Source organism: Acomys russatus, chromosome 29 (assembly GCF_903995435.1).
Source record: "Acomys russatus chromosome 29, mAcoRus1.1, whole genome shotgun sequence".
Lineage (NCBI taxonomy): Eukaryota > Metazoa > Chordata > Mammalia > Rodentia > Muridae > Acomys > Acomys russatus.
In genome coordinates this window covers 10,102,586-10,126,977 of record NC_067165.1, presented here as the reverse complement: position 1 = coordinate 10,126,977, position 24,392 = coordinate 10,102,586, and the positions used below count along the sequence as shown (strand labels likewise).

Here is a 24,392-nt window from a genome sequence, read left to right as displayed (position 1 = left end):
AGTTGCCTGGGTCATGTGATACCTATGAAAATACTAGAGGTAAATTTACAATATAATTCTTTTATTTTCATTTATTTATTTTTAGTTTCTACATGCTTACTAGCACAGGCTGCTGTATTTATTCTGTTTGCATCAAAATGTATTTCCCTAGAAGAAAACATTGCAAATAATTCAATACTAAAATATTAGCTACATTTGGGGTCATTCATAGTCTGCTAGGGAACTAACCTAGCCGTCAGACATTCAGGTAACTCAGCTAGTCTTCCAGAGAACAGTGAATGCTTGTGTAAGTTTTACAAAGAAAGCTCATTTTTAGTACCCAAGAAATACAATAGCCTCTTCTAAAGGGAAAAGGGTAGAAAATATTGGTTAAAACAGGTTTGAATTCTTGAAATTCATTTCTGCAGAGATCATCTTTTTGCTCATTACTGAGAACAGTGAGCTGATATTAGTTAAATACTACCCAGAAAAGATCACCAGCCAAGCAGGTGAAAAGAAAGTTAAAAGGAAATGAAAATGAAAGAACATTCCAGAAAGAACCTATTCTTTAGTTTGTTGATGGTAGTAGGAGCAAATGTGGCAGCACAGCCTAGTCACAAATTAGAGGCTGTGACTGAATCGTAGACTTTTGACATTGGAAACAGCACATTCTTCTGTAATAAAGGCTTGACTCATAGTTTACCATTTGAAGGAATATGCTGGTTCAAGTCTGTCACTCAGTGAACACCTGTTTTAAAGAAAGGCATACAAATATAGATCACATCAAACGCTTTCATTGAGAAGCTGACACGGATACAGTTTATAGTAGATGGTCTCAAAAGCTTTCCTGTGTGTGAGAAACAGAACTGCAGGCCTTTTTGTACAGGTTCCTGTACATCTTGTCCATGCTGTTCTCAAAGACAGGTCGGTGGGACTTCCCCTTAAAGGAGGCTGCTCTGTTGGGCCAGTATTCACCTTCATCCAAATGGAGAGAGCCACGGGGCCGTTGAAAAGTGCTATGGGAAAAGATGAGAAAAGACTGTCTTTTAAAACAGGTTAAAACAACAGTAAAATGAAGTTAAAGGCACTAGTATGAGTTCAAATATTTACAGAGTACTTTATGTGTGATACTCTGTTTGTTGGGACTGTGAGAAATAAAATGCATTGAGGCTTTTGCCTTTCTATAAAGGAAGACTCTCTATAAAGGAAAAACTAAGCTGTTCATATGAAACTACGAGCATAAAATAAAAAAAAAAAACTGTGTTGGAATGAAAAGTAAAGTAAAACAGCATAGAACCCAGGCATAGTGGCACACACTTTAATCCCAGAACTTGAGAGGTAGAAGCAGGCAATCTCTGTGAGATTGAGGCCAGCGTGGTGGATAGAGAGAGACCTTGTAGTAAAACAAAACAAAACAAACAAAAAACAGCAGAGATACTGTGATACAGTCAGTGTAAGAACAGAGTGTCTAAAGCCAAAATTCCTTGTATGCTCTGGAACCCTAGGTAATTAGCTTTTAGTTTCAACCTCCTTAATTACATTTTTACATAACTGTACAATTCAAGAGAATACATAGAAAGTACATGTATAGTATTTGGGATAAAGAAATGATTATATGCATTAAGTTAAATGCTTCTATATGCTTATCAGCAATCTCACATTTGGAAGTGGGTAGACAGATAGAAATCAATACTTAGGAAAAGCCAGGCCTAGTGATTTATGTCTGCAATCCCAGTGACTTAAAGATAGAAAATTGGGCCAAAACCCTACCTCACTTATATATATAGTATTTTTACATAAAATTTTTCAAATACACAAAATATTTATATTTTCAAATCAAATCACACACATATGCCACCGTCATACAAGTTACAGAGGCCACAGAGGCACCCACAAGAGCATAGGTCATTGTTCTTGTATGTCCACCATAACAAGATAGTAAGATTCTGGACATGAATAAATCCACTTCAGCAGACTAGGGAACTTCTTCCTGATGGTGCTATGCAGGCTGCTGGGGAGAAAAGACACCATGGTCTTGCTCAGCACTGGAAACTGCATTCTACAATATCAACCTGCATGTAAAGATGTGCCCATGGTGCAACTGTTTTTTGATCAGACAGGAGGCTCCCTCCATAGAAATAAGTTCATGCCTTGTACTGCATACCTTGTAAAAGTTCATATCCTGGGAGGCCACAGGCCCTAGGGGATGCCTACTGTTACTCTTTTGCTACAGAGGTGTTCTGCCAAACTACCTTCCAAATAGTTATGTTTTTACTCATTTCTGTCACTCTCAGCTTTGCTCAGAGAAGCTTCTTTTTCTAGTGGCTAGGGGTTAGTGCAAAGTAATAGCTGGTCAGAACACTGAGTATAAATAACTGTGAGCACTTAGCTGTGCTTGGTCATTTATGTCAACATCACCACCCCAACCCCCGCACCTACCCAAGGTTTTGCGAATAATATCACAGGTGTCAAGGCAGAAAGTAAGAGTTGGGAGCTCAGGGAGGAGAGCTGTGAAATGCTGATTTGGGGACATGATATGGCTGTCACACGTGTTACCTCACAGCAACAGTGGTTATCTGAAGAAGACTTGTACAAGATTAAGTCAGTGAAAATTCCAGCACAAATTAGAGAGGGGGGCCTCAGTGTTCCACCCTGTGCAGAGGAGCTCCTAGCAACTGAAGGTTGATGTTTTAGCAAGTCGCTCTCCTTTGGAGACATGGCTGTTGGCATGCTGCTCCTGCACCATGTATAGCCCATGTACTCATGGTCAGCATTAATAGAGCTCAGAGAATTATTAACAAAAGGAAGACATACAGTTGGAAGGGAAATGGGATGGGAGGTACAAGGAGAAAGTGGAAGGGGTAAATGAGTGGATAGATACAACAAAAAATAAATTTTAAAAATATATGAAAATTTCAAAGAATAAATACAATATTGTTCAAAATTTTATTTTGTTAGCATAAGCTTCAAAAACACTGTTGCCAAGTCTCTTTGCTAGTATTTTGACACAATCACATTTCCGTTTTTAGTTTTGTAAAAGGAAATAGTCTCGACAATTTAATTAAAATCTTTTCATATAAATTTTCTCCAGATATAATCCCTATTGTCACTGTGACACTATTTTGAACATTTGAGTCATATACAGGAAAACCATAGACAAATTCATTATGGAAAAATCTGCTTACATCTCTATTCTATATAACTAGATCTGCTAGCCTATGTGCCCACCTTCTCTGTCCCTCACATTAGTTTGCTTGACTGTTTTCTGGCTGTTTGTCTTCTTTAATCCATGTGCTTGTTACTATTTCGCTAAATACAAATCTGTTTCTGCCTTACCATGGTCCTCAGTCATCACCTTTACTATATAACAAGGTACTAGTGCACTTCTCTGATTATATATTTTATTTAATACTAAGTACAGTGCAATAAACCTACTCAACTGAAGTTGCATTTACCTTTATAATTTAAATTTTGTATTTTAAAAAATATATATAAGTACTATATTTTTATCATTTCTTTGCCTTTTTCCTCCCTCCTCCAATTCTAAACTACATCATTATTCACCTCTCTAATGGTAAGTAGTTAAAAAGACTACTAATTTTTAAACTGTGGTATGGGTTCCCTTTAGACTATAAACCAAATTTTTAATACTTTTCATAAAACACTGTATTTTCACATTGGATTTACTACTGCTTTGGTTCCATTAGACAATACGTGCCTCAAGACTGCTTTCAAATTATTACCTTCCTGACTTTTAGTCAATAGATAAATGACAGGAAACCTTTTAGGATTAACTGTGAACTTGACAAGGCTCTGTGTAGCAGAGCTAAGGTGGCATTCTATCTGCCTTTATGGAATAAAACTGAATGTCATCAGCAGTAGAAACCACAAGAACACAAACTTGTGGCAACTAAACAACACACTATTGAATGACAGTTGAGTCAAGGAAGAAATCAAAGGAAACTTAAAACTTCCTAGAATTGAATGAAAATGAAAACACACTGTACTCAAACCCATGGGACACAATAAAGGTAGTCCTAACAGGAGTTTATAGCACTAAGTGTCTTCATTTAAAAAAAAAAAAAAGGAGTGATCTCAACTTTAAAAACTTAGTGATATACTTAAAGGCACAAGAACCATATACAGGAAGGAAGAGGTAATCAAAATTACAGCTGAAATTATGAAACAGAAACAAAAACCACAAGTAATCAGTGAAAAAGAGTTAGTTCTTTAAAATTTTAATGAGATACTTTTAGCCAAATTAACGAAGACACTAAAATAAATGGGTGAATTTCTAGATGCTTATGACTTACCACAGTTAAATCAAGACGGGGTGAATAATTTAAACAGACTTATACCAATGAACTAGAAATGGGTAATTAAACATATTGCAACTAAAAAATACCTCAGGGCCAGATGGACTCAGCATAAAATTCTACTAGACCATCAAAGAAAAACTAAAGTATACCTCAGATACCCTGATACCAAAACCACATGAAGACCAAAAAAAAAAAAAAAAAAAAAAAAAAAAAGAAATTGCAGGTAAACTCTCTGATGAACACTGATACAAAATTTTTCAATAAAGTATTTTTAGACTGAATTCAAGGACCCAACTTTATATCATCTACTCTGCTGAAATCTATTTCATGCCCCAAATTCACAGATGAATAAAATCAATAAAAGCAATCCACCAAACAAACTCAGAAAAAGGATGTTCATTAGATGCAAAAGTGCTTTTAACAAAATTCAATACCCCTTTCATGATAAAAGTCCTGGGGGATCTAGGGAAACAGGTGCACATCTCAACATAAGACAACATAGAAGCCAACATCATTCTAAACAACAACAACAAAAAAATCTGGAGCAAGACACAGATGTCCACTTTTTCTACTCCTACTCATTATAGTGCCTGAAGTATTGACCAGAGCAATAAAGGGGGAGAAAAGGAGAAGACAAATAAAAATGAAGACAAAGTATCCCAATTTGCTAAGACTTTTTATATTAAAAACCCACCGAAAATCTTCTACAGACGATAAATACATTCAACAAAGTCATAGGATACAAAAATCATACATACAAAACCTGTTGCTTTCCTGTATGCCAACAAACGTGCTGAGAAATTATGGAAAACAATCCCATTCCTAATAGCCTCAAAATTAAAGACCTTGGAACACATCTAATCAAGGAAGAAAAAGACTTGTACAAAGAGAATTGTAAGACCCCAAAGAAAGAAACTGATAAAGATACCAGAGGATGGAAAGACCTCCAATGCTTAAAGATTGGTAAGATTAATATTGTAAAAATGAACATACTCTCAAAATCAAGCTACAAACTCACTGCAAACTCCATCAAAACTCCAATGCAACTCCTCACCAAAAAATTCTCAAAATTCATGTGAAAACACAAAGACACAGGATTAACAAAACAATCCCCAACAATGAAAACACTGCAAGAGGCATCACCATGATGCCTAAGCATGGTACTGGCATAAAAACAGACACACTTATCAATGGAATAGAACTGAGGATCCAAATACAGAGCCACACTTTTAGCGCCACTTGAAGTTTGGCAAAGAGGCCAAATACATACAGTGTAGGAAAGACAACTTCAGCAAATGGTCCCAGTCAAGCTTGATGTCTACTGGAACTCTCCTACTCTGCCTAAAGCAATTCCAAATGGATCAAGAACATGAACATGGGACCTAATGGCTTAAACCATTGGGAAATTAGATGTTCTTGAACTTCCAGGCACAGGAAAGGACTTTCTTACAAGAATGCCAATATTCATAAGCAGTACAGTCACTAAGTGACAAATAGGATATCATACAATTAAAAAAAAACCTTATGTACAATAAAGGATACAACATTCCAGATACGATCACCTGAAGAGTAGGGGAAAAATTCTCACCAACTATATGACAGTTAGTGAATAAAACAATAACAAGAAAACAAACAAACAAAAATTTAAAACAGGACCAAGGAATTAAGCAGAAGGGTCTCAAAGAAAAAGAAATGGCCGAGAAATAAATATATGTTTGTTTTAATGGTCAACAGCAGGGAATACAAATTAAAACTGCTTTGAGATTTTATCTTACCCCAGTCAGTACAAACAAGATTTTTAGAGGAAGGGGGTGCAGGCTATCCAGATGAGAGCTGGATAGGCTGTGGTCAGAAGGTGGGGGAGGAGGGCCTGTCACAGGCCCAGGGGAGAGGAATAGGGCAGAAGAGAAAAGGAGGATAGGAACAGGATGATAAGCGCTAGGGGGTTACAATCCAGATATAATGTGGATAAATTATAATAAAAATATTTGTAAAAGGACAACAAATACTGGTATGGATGTTGGGAAAGGGAACACTTAATTCACTGCTGGTGAAGATACAAACTTTTCCAGCCACTAAGGAATTCAGTTGAAAATTTCTCAGACAGACGGAAATACACTGAGTGTATGATCCAGCTATCTGACTCCTTAAGAAATTCCCAAAAGACTCTCTATCGTCCTACAGGGATGATGCTTATCCATATTCATTGCTGCCCTATTTGCAATAAAATGGAAACAGTTTTGATGATCATCAACTGGTGAATAGATAATATAAAATGCCATGCATATATACAATGGAATATTAAGTTGTAAAGGAAAATGAAATTGCTAAATTCACAGGTAAATGGATGGATGGAGCTAGAAATGAACATCTAGTATTCCTGACCCAGAAAGACAAAGGTTGCATGTACTCGCTTATACATAAATGTTAGTTTTCAAACTAGTTTCAAACATGTGTCTAAATTGGAGTACCCATATATGACAGAAAACAAGTAAGGGGTCATGGGAGCGGGGTTCTGGGTAATGGGGGTTGAAATTCTAGGGGATTGAAAGCACATGGCACGAACAGTGAAAGCTCAGTAATGATATGGGAAGTGTTAATGAGGTAGCGCTGGAGAGGACTGAGAAATACAGGGAGGTATAACTCAATTCTGAAGACCTTTGAAAATGACTTATTGAGACCTGTTATCATAGATGCTTAGTAGACCCTACAACAAGGGGATGGGTGGCCCTCTCAGAAATCCAGTCTATCAGACAAAAAGCCCAGTGCTAGGCATGAATTACCCCTTTCTCGGTTTGTCCAGAACCCCACTCCCTGCCAATTCCCTCCTCAAAATCTTATAGGGTATTACTATCACTCTTGAGTATTTCGAAACTTAAGGGCAAGACCCAATTGCCACAGATATCATATACCCGAGCTCCAGAGCATGGAGAAATCAAGCTAGCACTAACCAGAACAATCTCATCCTTACAGGTTTCATAGTAGAGCTGGACGCTCTAACATTAGCTGCAGCGCGGGAGGGCTCTGTGCACACGACTCTGTGAGAACAATATAACCAACAGTCTTACTCAGCTATGAGCTACAATAAGGACTGGCCTGGCAAGGTATGACCACTCATGTTACAGTTGCACAAATGAATATTATGGGAGACGCCAACCACTTTCTGATTGAATTTAAAACTCTCCAAGATTGGACTCGTATCTGGCACTATCGATTGGGCCATAACCTATGGCTAAACAGGTCATATTCCCCAGTAGAGAGCTGAATGCCATTACTCTTCTGAATGGACGTAGTAATCAGCTGTCCTTTAAGTTCCTATCTTTATACATATAGATTAGTGTATTTTCAACCCCCACCAGGAAAACTTGTTTCAGTAGCTACAGGAGAATACCGAGGGTCACAACTGGTCAACATGCACAGAATAAGGCTGTGGAGTGCTCAGCTCTAAATGGGGCATCTGTATCATCTGTTTACCACCTCTTTCCAAAGCTTAGGTATCACTGTGGAAAAGAAGCAGATTCTAAGATCCAGACGTAGTAGGTAGTAAGTAAACATCTAAAGCGAAACAGAATTTGCCAGACATGACACACCCATCACACAGGAACTCACAGCAGCTGTGACAGTCTGACACAGCCAAAATCCCAGCATGGATGAGTGGTGCTTACAAAGTCCCATCCATAGCTCAAGAGCTACTGGCAACTTGTGGTTGTTGGAAAGGGTATGGCCCTGAGAGGGTAAACGTGCTCCATTAGATGACCCTCCATCCACGAACATACAGATTATTGTAAGAGAACTCAGTGGATTTATAAAACAGAGTACATAACATTTGGAAGGAAAAGCAGAGGTGAAGGAATGGTGAATGGGAGAAAAGGGGATAAGGGTGTTTGTTTCTTCAAAACAAATTATATATATACACATATATATGTATACACACGCACACACACACACACACACACACACACACATATATATAAACAAGTAAAACTCTGCATTATAAAATACCGAAGACCTCATTGAGCACCATGAGCCTTCATATAAAGTCTATAGAGAGGTGCAAACACAAATATCAGGATCCCTAGCACAGTATTATTATTTTTTTGTTGTTGTTTTTTCTTTTTTTTTCACAGTATTATTTATCTCCAGATATTCTAGAATCCCCTATAAATTGTGAACAACTGAATTAATTTTTTAATTGCTGTGTATTACTAAATTCAAAATGTGTGTAAGGCACTAAAAATCATATCATAGAAATGGGCTTTTAAAACAACTTCACTTCTTATTTTATCAATAATATGCTCAGCACCTGTGCACAAATCGTTCAGTAAATCCCTGCTACGTGTTATAAATGCTGCACCCACTGGCTTCAAAGAAAGGACGGTATTGTTGCAGTACATGCCGCACTTATTTCCAACAGTGTGTGACTGTTTCCTTGACTAGACAGCTCTTTATTGAATCGTGACATTGCTATGCAGAAAAAATACAAAAAAGGACAGAGGCAAAGATAAAAGAACTAATCAATTTCAACTATTAATAAAGTATAGATGACAAATTACATACATGTTTTATTGACGCCTATAGTATATGAATAAAAGAGAAATGTTTTAGGCAATTTGGAGTGGATTAGGAAGAAAAAGGATTATTGATGATTAATTTAGAAAACAAATGTGAACCATGTGAGGCTTGGGTAGTTGTGGTTTTTGATTTTTTTGTTTTGTCAGTTCAAATGAAGGTCAAGCTTACAGCTCTCACACACAGCTAATGACGCAGTTCTCAGAAACTGTCTTCGGGTAAAATAAGCATAGGTACATATATACACATGTATACATAATACACATATTTACATAAAATGGAGGTCTGAAAATGGATACACCAAGCAAACAATAGTAATTCTAAGAAGCAGCTAGGTGGTTACACGTGGTTTGAATGAGAAATGTCCTCTGTACTATCCAGCACTGGACAGTTGGCCGCAGTGGGTGCTATGTGGGGAGTTGGGTGGTGCAAGCTGACTGAATGAAGGATGTTACTGAGGGCAGGCTTTATGAGTAGAGCACATCGACTTCCATTCCTCTCTCTCTGCTGCACGCTTGAGGTTGAGGGTGTGAACACTCAGCTTCTGGCTTCAGCTGCCATGCCTGCCTGCTGTTGCCACGCTTTCCCGGCATGACGGCTCTTAGCTCTCTGGACCCATAAGCCCAAATAAATCGTTTCTTCTATAAAATGCCCTGATTATGTTGTTTTATCACAAGAACAGAAAAGTGATACATAAGTAACAAAATTAAGAAGCTGGTATGCTTAGCACTTTAAAGTTGTAACATTCGAGTTTGTATGATTATAGGTATTTTAGATTGTAAGATATAGGCTTTTTGTCATAAAACTCAATAAATAGCTTCTATCAAGTAAAAATCACAGTGAATAAAACATGCAGAAAAGTCCTGAGCATGCTGTATATGCTCTAGACAATGGATGGATGGAGCGATGGATGGATGGAGGGAGGGAAGGAAAAGACTCAGTCCGAGGCTTTAGATCAGATAACAAGGAGAGGTTATATTATTGTCTGATAACACTGCTTTAGAAATGCTATTCAAAAGTGAATCTTAGAAACCATTATATGTATCAATAAAGCTTAGAAATGCTTCTCAAGCCTTAATATGCACCAGAGTCACTGTCATAGCTCAGGTTGTTGGGCCACTCCCCAGGTTCCCAGTAGAATATACCTCAGGTGGAGTCCTTAGTCTTTGGATCTTTAAGAGGGGATGTTAATGTTTCTAATATGGACTACACTTTGGGAAGTATTCCAAGGCATAGTACTCTTAAACATAGTAAGTATAGGGAGAAAACGCTATGTTGCCATCTTCTATCTCCTTTCAGCATTAGGCAAAAGCCGGCTCCTAAGGACACACTAAAGACTAGTTACTCACAGGCCACTTAGTTTTCTTCCTTAAGCAAAGAATTCACAAAATGACTTCCTAGGAAGAAAAGCTTTCATCACTTGCTCAGAGAAGGCGCCTACCTCTCAGTCCCACTTAACAGGAGGCACGTGAATTGAAGATAAACTAAAACAGCACTCTGATACCTGAGGAGGAGCTTCCAGGGCAAATATTCGAAACAATCCTGTAAAAGATTCTGAAGGCCTGACTGACCCAATCTTTGGCCCAAGAATGAACATAAACGAAGGGCACCAAAAATGAGCACAGAACTTAACCACTGAGCCATTTCTCCAGTCAAGTTAAATCTTTTCATTACTGAAGCTTTTAAATTTTGCTTACTTAGGGTTTCTGACTAAAAGTGGTTCCCTCCTCTCAGGTAACTCTAGTTTGCACCAAGTTGGCAAAATACTAGTTGGTATAGCAATCTAGAGAAGAGTGTTTTAAGAGAGAGAGAGAAGAGGCTCTGCATAAATTGTGTGCTTTGAACCTGTTTTTTCCTCTTTTGACTGTTTCACTTACAAATCTACCTACAATAAGAGGTCCAGGCTACCTCTTGACTGTTAGGTAATGACTTTGGGAAAGGAGATCGCATTCATATACCATGCCCTCACATGTTCATAGAAGTTCCAGCCAAGCTTACCATGGAAAAGATCAGAGATTTTGGTGCAAATTCCAGATCGGAAGAAATTAATTCCACTTCATAGAGAATAGTCCCTAAAAAATTTCATAATGAAAAACTCTTAAAGTACTCCATGGAATAGCGTCAATGATGAGTGCAACTACCCATGATTCATAGTTTTTGAATTTGCGTCTTATCGCCATTTGAACAGAACTCTGAATATAAAATTTGCTAGTATAACCTTTCAAACATATTTTTATTACTAATATCCCTGAAATTTTAGAACAGATTTCTTTCTTCCATTATTTTGAAAAGAGTAACTTGTCTAAAATTATGGAAACAATTTTTAGTTTAGGATAAATGTATGATGAAACATATGGATTTGCTGACTAGTCAAATAAATCCCAAATATATCATCATGAGTTGGCCATTTGTATGTGTGTATGAATGTGAGTGCATGTGTGTGGATGAGTGTGAGCACACATGTGCAAATGGATGAGCATGTGTGTGTTGAGGCAGAATTCCATGTCTGGGGTCTTTCTCAGTTGCTCTCCACATTATTTGGAGACAAGGCCTCTCACTGAATCTGGAGTTCCCCAATGCAGGTGCACTGCCTAACCAAGAGGTCCCATAGACCCTTCTGCCTCTGCCTTCGCAGTGCTGGGATAACAAACACAAGTGCACAGCTGTATCTGTTTTCTGCCCCCAGCATGGATCTGGGGACTGGAACAGCAGGTTGTTTCCAGTGCACCGCAAGCTCTTTCCGGAGACATCTCCCTACCTTCCAAGGTGTTTTTATTTTAAAACAACAACAAAAGCTTCAGTAAGGAAAAGATTTAGCTGAGCTGGAGGGCTGGCTCAGTGGTTCAGGGTGTCTACTGCTATCGCAGAGGACCCACGTTTAGACCCCAACACCACTGTTGGACGGCTCACAGCCATCTGCAACTCTAGCCTCACAGAGGCCCCAGGTCTCCAGACTCTACAGGCATGTGCACTCACACACATGTCCACATACAGACATGCATGCCTGCAATTAGAAAAATAAAATTAAAATCTAGAAGAGAGATAAATGTGTTATTTTTACACGAGCTATGAGAAAGATCTCCATACACAAAAGCAAGTCCATACCTGTATTCAGGGTCACTGTCATAGGCAGAGTCTCTATATAGAAGACCTCTTTTCATTTCCAGTTCCTCATCTTTCTCTGGGTCTCGCTCATCCTGAAAAATTAAAAGATTCTGATTAAATTTGCATCACTTCCAACATGGTGGCTACAGTTCTGTGGAAAATGCCCCTCTTGTCTCACTGAATCAAGTGCTTGGATATCCGGGGAAAGAAACTGTTGCGAATGCGTTATTTCTCAGTAACATTTTAAAAGTTATTTCTCTTGATTTTAGATAATCCTCCCACATATCCCTTATTATTTCCCCTTCCCCATATATGTATAAGCATATATATTAAATATAACCTCAATCTGTATAATGTTACTTGTATACATGTTTTCTTTTTTTTTCTTTTTCCTTTTTTTATTATTAATTTATTCAAATTACATCTCAGTTGTTAGCCCATCCCTTGTATCCTTCCACTCCTCCCTCCCTCCCGCTTTCCCCCCATGCCCTCCCCTATGACTGTGACTGAGGGGGAGCTCCTCCCCCTGTATATGCTCATAGGGTATCGAGTCTCTTCTTGGTGACCTATTATCCTTCATCTGAGTGCCACCAGGTGTCCCCATCCAAGGGACATGGTCAAATATGGGGCACCAGAGTTTGTGTGAAAGTCAGATCTCCTTCTCCACTTGACGGTGGAGAATGTCCTGTCCATCGGCTAGTCTGGGTAGGGGTTCGAAGTTTACTGCCTATATTTTCCTTGGCTGGTGCCATAGTTTGAGGAGGACCCCAGGACCCAGACCCGCCTGTAGTTTTCCAGGACCCTCTGGATCCTTCTATTTCCTCATTCTCCCAGGCTTCTCACACCTCCTTAGTCATCAGGGAAATGCAAATCAAAACGACACTGGGATTCCATCTTACACCCATCAGAATGGCTAAGATCAATAATTCGACTGACACCACATGCTGGCGAGGATGTGGAGAAAGAGGAACACTCCTTCACTGCTGGTGGGAATGCAAACTCGTACAACCACTTTGGAAATCTATCTGGCGCTTTCTCAGAAAAATGGGAATAGGGCCTCCTCAAGACCCAGCTATTCCACTCCTTGGAATATACCCAGAAGATGCACCACCACACAACAGGGATATATGCTCAACCATGTTCATAGCTGCCTTATTCATAACAGCCAGAACATGGAAACAGCCTACGTGTCCCTCAGTAGAAGAATGGATAAAGAAACTGTGGTACATTTACACTATGGAATACTACTCAGCTATTAAAAACAAGGAATTTCCGAAATTTGTGGACAAATGGATTGAACTAGAAATTATCATAATGAGTGAGTTCACCCAGAAGCAAAAAGAGTTAAATGGTATGTATACATGTTTTCAAAAGAGCACATTATTTTTATTCTAACTGGGTTGTACTAGTTAGTAAAGACTAGGCATTCAGAAGATACTTTATGAACAGTGAAAAAATGGTAGTGGATGTATCAAAATACGCAAGTTAATAAAGCCGCGCAAATAAAAAAAAATACAGCCATGCATATTTTTATATAAACTCCAAAAAGATTATTCTTGCCTTCTGAGGCATAAATACTAATACTTGAGAAAATTACACACATGTAAGCATGCACCCGTGATTTACAGAAAAGATTTACTGATGTGAGGCCAAAGTGATAAATAAGAAAAAAAAAAAAAAAAAAACTGAAATGTGAGTTAGTTGGCATAAACACACAGAGCCAGTGTGCCCATTCTTAACTTCTTCTAGATAGTAGGGCATTGGAAACAGGGTCATCTGATCTAGTTTTGCAAGCATAATTGTCACAGTCAGTTCACAAGTGTGTTTCCTATAATTTCATATTAAGTATTGTTCTAACCTTAGCCATCACCTCTCACTCCTTCGACAACATGAACAGAAGTAAAAAGAGCAGGTAATGGAAACACACAAGGAATAGCATTGACAGAGAAATGGCCCATCCACTTCAGGTAAGAAAATACAATTACTGCTAAAACACCAGTGACTAATAAACAATCAAGTTAATCCTTTCTGAAAACATACAAATAATTTTAGTTGTGAAGACTTTTAGGTGTTATCATTATGAATAATTCCATATGTTTCTATTAGCACTTTACTTTTTAACATTTTTTCCACTATTAAAAGAGTTAAATTAGCTTCCTTTTAGTTAGTGCCTAAATAAGTATTTAATCATCAATTTTCAAACTTCTCATTAGGGCTTTTTCTTGACTGTCGCACAGCCAGGTGACAAAGGTTGACAAATCAAAAAATAAGTGGAAGGGCTGTACTAAGGGGTTAAGAACACACTGCTAACACCACTCACACAGAACACTGCCCATCTGGATCAAATATGGCATGGTGGGGAATTCTGACCCAATAGACAAATCAGACTGCAATACAACACGGTTCCCTTCTAGTTTTCAGACTACACATAGGAATATTCATCTCATGCATATACAAACAAGCCAGAAGGATCTGACTAGAAAGAGTGCTCAGAAAGACCATGTACAGACACAGCACCTGTTACTGAGGCTGGTGAAGGGAGACAGGCATACAACGGTTACTTTTAATTTTTACCATGTATGGTCCTTGTTAGACCTCTAATCTACAGAAATATAAGATGATCAATTTGAGCCAATAAAGTCATGATGATATATGGTATCAATAGAAAAAGCACAAAGAGACACCCCCCCCTCATAAAAACATACAGAAATTCCTTGGGGTTAGGTAGGATAATTTATAATGGCTACTTCTGTTGCAAACTAGGAAAGCTGGAAAAAACAGACATTGTTTAAGACATTGGGAGCAAAACCAATGATGATTACAGATGTTCAGCTATCAGAGAGGCAATCTTTTCAAAAGTGGGCTTACAGTGCATCTCTTTTTCTTGAAGCATTTTAAATATATCCAGAACTACATCTAAACATTAAACACAAGCAGTGCACCTGGAGCCAGGCCACCCCTCACTGCTAAGAAAAAGTAAAAATGACAGAGATGCAAATATAAACATATCTGAAAAACTGAATTTTAGGAGATGTGCACTTTAAATTATTATTTGTGATTAATAGGATCACAAAAATTGGTGGGAAGTTGGACAAACTGGACATGCATTTTAAGAATTTTAGAAGTGAGTCCATGAAGATTAAGAAAAGAGATTTAAAATTAAAAACATAGTCAGTGAAATAAGCAATTTAATAGGTAGGTGTAACGGCACACTAGAATCAATAGAAAATCAAATTTAATTTAGTTTCAAATTAAGTAGCCATAATAAAAGCAAGCAGACTGATAAACTGCAAAGAGTCCAGGGCTCAAGAGATGGCTCAGCTGTTGAGAGCACTGGCTGCTCTTTCAGAGGACCCACGTTCAGTTCCTAGGACCCACAGGTGGCTTACAAGTCTGAAAGTCCAGTTCCTCAGATTTAATACCATTCTGGACTCAGCATTAACCAAGCACACAATGGTATACAGACAAAAATGAAGGTAAAACAGTCATTTATACAAAGTAATACAAATAATATTGAAACTTTAAAAAGAGAGTTCAAGAAACTTGTGAGACAGAATCAAACAGTCTAAAAATATAGTCCAATGTCCAAAAGTAAGAAATGATGCTTCTTGGCCATTTGAGATTCCTCTGTTGAGAATTCTCTGTTTAGCTCTGTGGCCCATTTATTTTGGAACTCTTCTAGTCATGCTTGCAGACATACGGGGCTAGAATCCTAAATAAGCCCTGACTGAGCATGCTGATCTGGGTTAGCAACTAGCCTCACACTTTCACAACATGGATAAGAAAATCAAGAATTCACAATCAGAAGGCATCTCTCTAATCCAAAATGAAAAATGCTTCAAGATTCAAATTATCTGACTGTCAACAAAGACTTCACAAATGGGTCAAGATTTTAAAAGTTCTTAAATTATTTTATATAGTAATCTTTAGGTGTTAGGTATATTAGAAGTATGTAAAACAGAAATGAATTTCATGTTAAGTTCACCTCATCTTTTCCCTGTCTTCTGCTTTTTCTTGTTTCTTCTTTCCCTTTCTCCATATATATGTACATATCTTTATACATATGAATGTATACACACATAATTACACTATTTTCAACATATGCACATCCAAATTCCTCGTCCCCCCAATAAGTCCTTCTTAGTTACATTTCAAACTAGTGTGTGTACATCAAAGGACAACACAGTACTGTGTACAATAGTACATGTGCATTAGCCTCAAATAATAAACACAGTGGATTAACTGTAGTATCCTTTGTGAAAGGTCAATTCTCACTCCTGTTGTTGTGCCCATAAATAGCATGTAAATGAATGAAAATATCTAGATTGTGGAGCATAATTTGCTGAATCTATTTGCAAAGAAAAAAGGAATATATGCATGTTACTACACACACAATGATCTGGTAAAGAAACCAGACATAAAATCAGTATGTAATTTTGAATACTCAAAACCATAGCAAACTAAGCTAAATACTGATATATATTAGAATACTGTGTTGTCTAGTGAAAAGAAGGCCTATCAGGCATTACACAGGATAACCGGGGGCTCCAATGATGCTGCAGCTGACACAGATGCTGTTTTACACACGATACACACTTTGTTAGAATTCATTCTCTTACACAAAGGAGTAAAACACATAATAATGAGGTAAAAAATTTAAAACTACCCAATAGCAACACTAAAAAATCCATGACAAACACACACAATGAAATGACAAGACAACATGTTAGCAAGACACCTTAATTAATAAAGGAGGCTGGTGTCGCCACCTATGAAGGAAAATTTGGTACTGGGGGGGGGGGGAACGTTGCATCCACCTGATACCTTCGAAAGTCTCAGAAGCTCAGTGTACCAACTTAAGCCACCCAAAGCAGATGTTTTCAACTCCTCCAGTGGTGAGCACAGGGTTACAGGAAATTCCACAGGAGCTAGAGACACCTGGGATCTATTAACTCGCAAAACTAACGGTCAGAGTTGCCTTTCTTCATAAAACCACACAGTAAAATAACACCTGGGAACAGATCCAAATTAAACTGAGAAAAAAAAAAAAAAAAAAGGAAATTAAAATTCTATGCAAATGGGAAGAGAAAGAAAACATGATATCCCAGAAACTCCACTGTGTATCTTGGGAGAAAAAAAATATTTAAAAGAAAAAGTATTATCAAGCTATACATTTTATAAATTACACTAAATTATATTTTGTTTCTAAAAAGTATTGATAAAAATGTTAAGTAAAGACAAAAATATCTCATCAAATAATTTCAAAATGACAAGCCACATAGAGAGAAAGAAAACTCACTAGTCAGGCTTGGAAGTGTTAAAAGACAAAATCTGGTCTGTTAGAAGTATGGGAGAAGACAGAGGTTGGTTATGGTAAGCAGCTCAAACAAAATGGCCTTTCAGAAATAACCTTTATTAGGAGGCAGGGCAACCATGAACACCACGGTCAGTCCTTGAGGTGTGGGAGCATTAAAAATGTCTACATTATTTTATAGACAATATGATGAAATTTTTTTATTTAATTTATTTATTCAGATTACATGTTAATTGTTATCCCATCCCTTGTATCCTCCCATTCCTCCCTCCCTCCTGCTTTCACCCTATTCCCCTCCCCTATGTCTGTGACTGAGGGGGACCTCCTCCCCCACTATATGTGCATGGACTATCAAGTCTCATCTTGGTAGCCTGCTTATCCTTCCTCTGAGTGCCATCAGGCCTCTCCACCAAGGGGACGTGGTCAAATATGGGGCACTAGAGTTCATGTCAGAGTCAGTCCCTGCTCTCCACTCAACTGTAGAGAATGTCCTGTCCATTGGCTAGATCAGAGTGGGGTTCGATGTTTACTGCATGTATTGTCCTTGGTTGGTTCAGTAGTTGAGCAGAACTCCTGGGCCAGATCCGACCATCATGTTCTTCTTGTAGGTTTCTAGGACCCTCTGGATCCTTCTATTTCCCCATTCTCCCATGCTTCTCTCACCTAGAGTCCCAATGAGATGTCCTCATATTTAACATGATGAGATCTTAAAGGGAAGGAGAGGCTTGGCACTTGAAGAACACCTGCTGCTCTTCTAGCCAACTCAGGTTTGAATCCCAGCACCTACACAGTGGCTCACAACTGTCTCTAACTCCAGTTCCAGTGGATCCAATACCCACTTCTGGCATCTAAGGGCATCAGGCATGTGCACAGAATTGTATGCAAGCAAAACACCCATGAATGTAAACAAAACAACAACAAACCAAGACAAGGACCAAAACCTGGAAATAGCTTCATTACGAGGAATAATTTAAAGTAAGATAGATGCTGTGGACAGAAAGACAGGAGTAATCCTAGTGTAGTAACTTTAATGAAATGCCCCAAAACAAAGTACCTTTTATATCCTTTCATAGGGTGGATGGGACATTGTACAGAATGTGACTTAATCTAGGGTAGCCTACCTAACAAGGAGAATAGAGGAGCCAGGTATGAGGCAAGACTGGGTAAGACAGTACAGTAGGGCTTCTTAAGCTTCTGGCCCAGAGAGATGGGGGAAGGAGCTTTAGAAAAGCTATTCCTGCATTGCCTTCATGCTATGAGATCTGGACAGAGAGTAACCATCATCTTAAAGGGGCAAACCTCAGCAACCATGGCTCATGCCACTGCAAAAGCCCAGTGTGTTTTCAGGGAGACTTAAGTCTACGCTGACGGTAGAAGAGAAGGAGAAAATAAAAATGAATTTGGGCCTTCCCACACAACAAGGCATTCTGCACCTAGGTGGCCATGCGTGTCACTATGGAGTCCCTGATGAGATTTTTCAAAAACAATCTGAGAAAGACATTTCCCCCACATCCAGCAGGAGATAGTCTCTTAGTGACACATATGCCATCCTCCCAAACAAATGACGTTCTCTGTGTGATAAAAGAGCTTTAAAAACCCAAATTTTGCATCTTAGTAAAACTTGATAAAATATTTCAGTATGCACTGTGCATGAGTTGAGCTATGAAGCCTGCACCCTCCCCTTGGCATTTGCAGCTCCTCAGCTCTTGGTGTCCACTCTGTTTTGGCATCTCTGTGCTCAGCAGGGTGCTTGTTTGTTTTTCTTTTCTTTCATCAGGGATCTTCTCTCCCTTCTTTGCAAGGCATTAGTTCCTGTTTTGAAGGCACAAGATTAGCAGACAACTCTGTGGATCTTCTGCTGATTTGCTCTTTACCTTGGCTTTCTCTCTTTTTAAAAATTTGGGGTTTTTTTGTTTACTTTTTTCAGGTTTTTAAAATTTTTTTATTAATTTTTCTTATTACATCTCAATGGTTATCCCATCCCTTGTATCCTCCCATTCTTCCCTCCCTCCCATTTTCCCCTTATTCCCCTCCCCTATGACTGTTCCTGAGGGGAATTTCCTCCCCCTGTATATGCTCATAGGGTATCAAGTCTCTTCTTGGTAACCTGCTATCCTTCCTCTGAGTGCCACCAGGTCTCCCCCTCCAGGGGACATGGTCAAATATGAGGCACCAGAGTATGTGTAAAAGTCATACCCCACTCTCCACTCAACTGTGGAGAATGTTCTGCCCATTGGCTAGATCTGTTCTTATCAGTTTAAAACTTTGTTTTATATGCTCATAGGGTATCAAGTCTCTTCTTGGTAACAGTCATAGGGGAAGGGAGTAAGGGGAAAATGGGATGGAGGGAGGAATGGGAGGATATAAGGGATGGAATAACAATTTAGATGTAATATGAATAAATGAATAAAATCTATTTTTAAAAGTGGAAAAATTGTTTTATGTGTATGCATGTTTTGCCTATGTGATGTATTTTTTAATGTATGTATGTATGTATGTATGTATGTATGTATGTATGTATGTATGTGGCTATGTGTGTCTGGTGCCTTTACAGGCTAAAAGAGGTGTTGGGTTCCCCTGGAACAGGAGTTATGAATAGTTGTGAGCCATGGTAGGGGATGGAAATTGAACCTAGGTCGTCCTCTGGGGCAACAAGTAGTCTTAGCCACTGAGCCACTCTCCAGGGCTGGGTTTATCTCTTTTAGTGTCTCCTTCCAGCTTCCTTTAGGCATAGTGGGGAGGGGCACCGGCCCTGAATGTAGAATCAGAGGCAATGGCAGGATCTGTACATCTGTGGGACATCACACTTCTTCGCAGTGCTGGACTCTAGAGGGTCTGTGAGTTTATGGAGCACTGGAAGTACCCCGCCCCCCCAGCTAGTTAGGAGGTGCATGATCTTAATCATTAATTAGATGCTTGTTACATAGCTATCCTTCTAAGCATGCTACATATACTAAATATATAAACACTTTTAACACATATGAAAAAAGTATAGAAATACATTTGACAAAAGTCTAATTCCAAACGATGCATCAAATATCACTTAGTTTAGTGCCTGGCATAACTTTATGGAAAATAAATGAATTCCAACTAAACACATATCTCAATTTCAAACTACCAAATCTAAACTGCATTATTTCCCGACAAATCACACATCCTTTCTGACTGATTCCTCCGTCATGCTACTTTGGTACGTGTCATTCCAAACCCTTATTCCTAGCCTAACCAACTTCCCACTCACTGTTACCAAGTTAACTGGCTTACCAAATTAAATAAATAAATAAATAAATAAATAAATAAATAGAAAATGAAACCCCTAGTAGGTCAGCACCATGTCTCTATATTCACACTGACTTATTTTTGAACATGCACACACACATCTATGGCTCACATGTGTTTAAGCTTGACAGCATCTCTGTGCTTAGGTGTCTGAAGATGTACTTAGTAATCATCACTGTAAGAAAGCAGTGGTTAAGACCAAGGATGTTACCTGGATGCAGATCTTAGTTAAAGGCATCTCCAGTGGCTATGTACCTTAGACATGCCACAACATTTCTGAATGTCAGCTTCCTTGTCTTTGAAACACTACTTAATTTACAAGATTATTGTAAGGAAAAAGTAGACTGATGTGTGCAGAGTCCCTAGCCTCTAATAAATGTTACTATTCCTATATGCCGATTTCAGATTTTCTCTGAAAGAACAATAAGCCATGCATATGCTTTACATTCATGTACTTAATTGCATGCTGTAGCACACTGGGTTTTTTGTTTTGTTTTGTCTTTTACTGTTTCATATTCATTCAGTGGTTTATTAAACACGGTGTATGTTCCTTATGGGGACACAGTTACTCAGGGAGGGGGTGCTATATAAATGAACACAGGCAGGAAATGCTAGCTAATTATAAGTTTGTGCTCTGCTGTTGGACTGTATTGAAATTAGTGTCTAGCATAAGCCAGCATGAGCAGCATTATCAATAAGAGGCAAATGCAAACTTAAGTTTTAAAAGTGGAGTGAAAGTCTCCTACTTCTGAACAGGATGGAATAGACTGATTACATTAATTCTTCTGCTATTTTAAATCACCAGAGAGCTGCTCAAACAACTGTAACTGTGTTGACAAGACTCTCCACAGGAGATAACCCCAAAGCTGTGAGATGAGGGGCCACCTGGCTTTCTCCTGCGAGCCTCTGTGGATCTTTAGCACAGAACAAATGCTAAGGCCCTATGTTTTGTTCAGCAGGTATATTGCTGGAGGACAGACGAATCAGCAGGGGTTTGGTAATCCCCAATGCTCCATAGACAAAAATTAAAGTTCTAATCATCAAGTTCCAACGATACTCTTTTGGTGCAAAGCTGGGCTTGCTGCCCCCTGCATGATGGGCACTGGAACCTGCAGAGTGAGGGAAGGCAATAAAGCAGAAATCCTGCCCAAACAGAAGGAAGTGTGATCCATGCTGAGCCAGCAAAAATTATACCCAGAGCCTGGGAGGGGAAGGAAACCTGGAATCACACCAACTCTTGCTAAAATTGAGAGGGCTGAAATAAAACTCTCAAGAATGTTTTACCTTTTAAATTTTGAAATACAGTTATAAATATACAGAAAAGTTACAAACGTGGGACAGAACAACACACAGAAACACTCCTTTTATTGAGGGTCTCTTAATGTGAACATCTGACATAAGCGTGGTACAATCAGAAAAAAAAAAAAAAGACTCTCTCATTGGTACAATACATGGCTGCCAACTGTATTTGGATCCAAGTCTTCTCAACAATGTCCTTGTACTGACACAGGTTCAGTACAGAAGACTTAAGTCTCCTCTAATCTGTGACCACTTACTTGCTAATTTGGAGGACTTTGTATTTTATGATTGTGCTTATGAGCCTAGCCTTTAGTGGTTGAGCCATCTCTCCAGCCCAGTGCTTGCACGCTTTAAAAGCATCACAAGACACCAAAAAGAACATAATACTCAATTGTGATGTGGCTTTGGCTAGCCTCTACTCCTCCTCCCCACCAAACATGGGTCTTCATATCAAATCCAGGCCCTGCCGAAAATACTTTTAACCAGACAAAGTCTAGTTTTCTACCAGTAACTTCCATTAGGCAAACATAAAATTTATAAGGTCCAATTTAATTTGGTTTTGTCTGCTATAGGTTGTCTCATTTCAATTTAAATTGTCTACATTTTCTTTGAACGTCTTATAATACATAAGGTCTCTTGGTCTGTTGTGAATTAGCGACTGAGAGAATTTTGTTGTTGTCGCTGCTGGGTTGTTTTGTTTTGCTTTCTTACAGAACCATTTGTTCACAAGACAAAAATACAAAGCGTTGGTTGGGGAGACAGTTGAGTCAATGAATTGCCTACATTGAAAACCAGAGGAGAGGAGCTTAACTCCAGCACCAATGTTAAGCAGTGACGGGATTCTGCTTAATTGACTTTGCACCCTTTTCACTTATCAGCTACAGCGTTTGTGTAAGTCAGTCTGTGGAGTCTCCATTCTACTCACTGGATATGTCTACAGCTTAGTGAATACTAAAGTGTCCTCAACAGAATCAACTGCTACAGCTGGATGGAGAGGCCTCCAGCTTTTTTCTTTTCAGAATAATTTCTATTGGCAGTCGATAGTTGTTGGGAAATAGAGAATCATTTTTTTTAAAGATGTAACCACTGGTAGGTTTCCCATGCTTCAGTGCTAAGTACAGATAAAAGTGGACTAAATGGGGATTTTTAAAAACATTTAGGCATAGACATGAGGTTGTAATGGCTTGTGTTGGACACATGTGGGAGGAGTTAGAGGGAGACATACGAGACATGATCACATTTCATTGTATACATTGTAGGAAATTCTTTAAAATTTTAACTTTTTTCATTAGGTTACTTATTCACTGCATGCACATATGCCCGTGCATTTATGTGTACAGGGATCTGGTTGTCAGGCTCGGCATTAAGCACCTGTACTTGCTGAGGCATCTCATTGATGCTTGTCTTGATTTTGGAAGCTCCTTTGTTTTTCTGTCTTTTAGAATCCGCTTGCTAACATTAGGTTTTTAACACTATGCTGGGGTTTTGATTAAGACAACATCAAAAGGTAGCTGGTGAGGTGAATCAATAGGTAAAAGCACTTGCTTCTCTCACAAAGGGCCTCAGTTTCTAGTTCCCAAACACTGGCTTTCAAACATCCATAACTACAGTTATGGGTTCTGGGAAATTCAGCGCCTGCTTCTGCTCTTCGTGGGCAGCAGGCACAAACATGATATAAATATATATGTTTAGGCAAGACAGTCTTACATATAAAACAAAAATATTGTTAAAGATAACATCAAATAATCTAGCAACATAGCTCACTGGTGGAGCATTAACCTAATATGTACATGGCTCTGGTTTTCCTTTTCAGCACCAAAAAGAAGTTAAATTATGACATCATGGGATCTAAAGCTCACCAAGGCTTCAAATACGAATCCTCCATTCTGCTGGCCTGGCACACTTCTCCTTTTACTATTCTTCTTTCATTCATGTTGGCCCTTCATAGTATGCACAGCCTACATATATTCTGCTAGGACTGTATTTAAACACTTCAATTTTATACTGATGGAAATACTCTGGATTCCACTTTAAAATCTCAGTTTCTCACTGCTCATACATAATGGGGAATAGGAAAAATATGAGGCTAAAACAGATCATTGTTATTTTATGAACAATAATAACTTATGTTTTATACAGAGAGAAATAAAATACATGATAATAAACATACAAAAAGTTTACATGCCTCAATACTATTAGAAAAGTGATCAAAGAAATAATTTGTCATGTATATATGTTGGAAAAATAGGCCAAGTAATAACAGAATAGTTTTTATAATAGAATAATTAAAATAGTAAAAAAGAAAGGCAGATTATAAATCTTAAATCTAAACAAATGCTACAATAACCTTCATTAAAAGGGTAGATTTTTATTTTTGTAAGAGAAAACTATTATGACTTGAAAGATACAAACTATGACAAGTAATTGTTTAAAATAATGAATGAAATTTAAAAACCTAATACAAAAATATTACACTGTTATGGCTCCAAGTTACCATGAATGCAAATGCATGTTTACCTTATCTCAGA

At 38.3% G+C, this 24,392-nt stretch overlaps 1 protein-coding gene across 1 annotated transcript in view; it reads right to left on the bottom strand.

The window, feature by feature from the left end:
• Positions 1–404: 404 nt before the first annotated feature.
• Positions 405–24,392, bottom strand: part of Spata6 (spermatogenesis associated 6) — a 100,774-nt gene continuing 76,786 nt past the window's right edge. Inside the window, exons 12-13 of the mRNA XM_051171140.1 lie at positions 11,973–12,064; positions 405–995 (exon numbers count right to left, since the gene is read on the bottom strand). Of these exons, the coding sequence (XP_051027097.1) occupies positions 815–995; positions 11,973–12,064 (273 nt within the window). The 3' untranslated portion in view covers positions 405–814. The remainder of the gene's footprint in view (positions 996–11,972; positions 12,065–24,392) is intronic.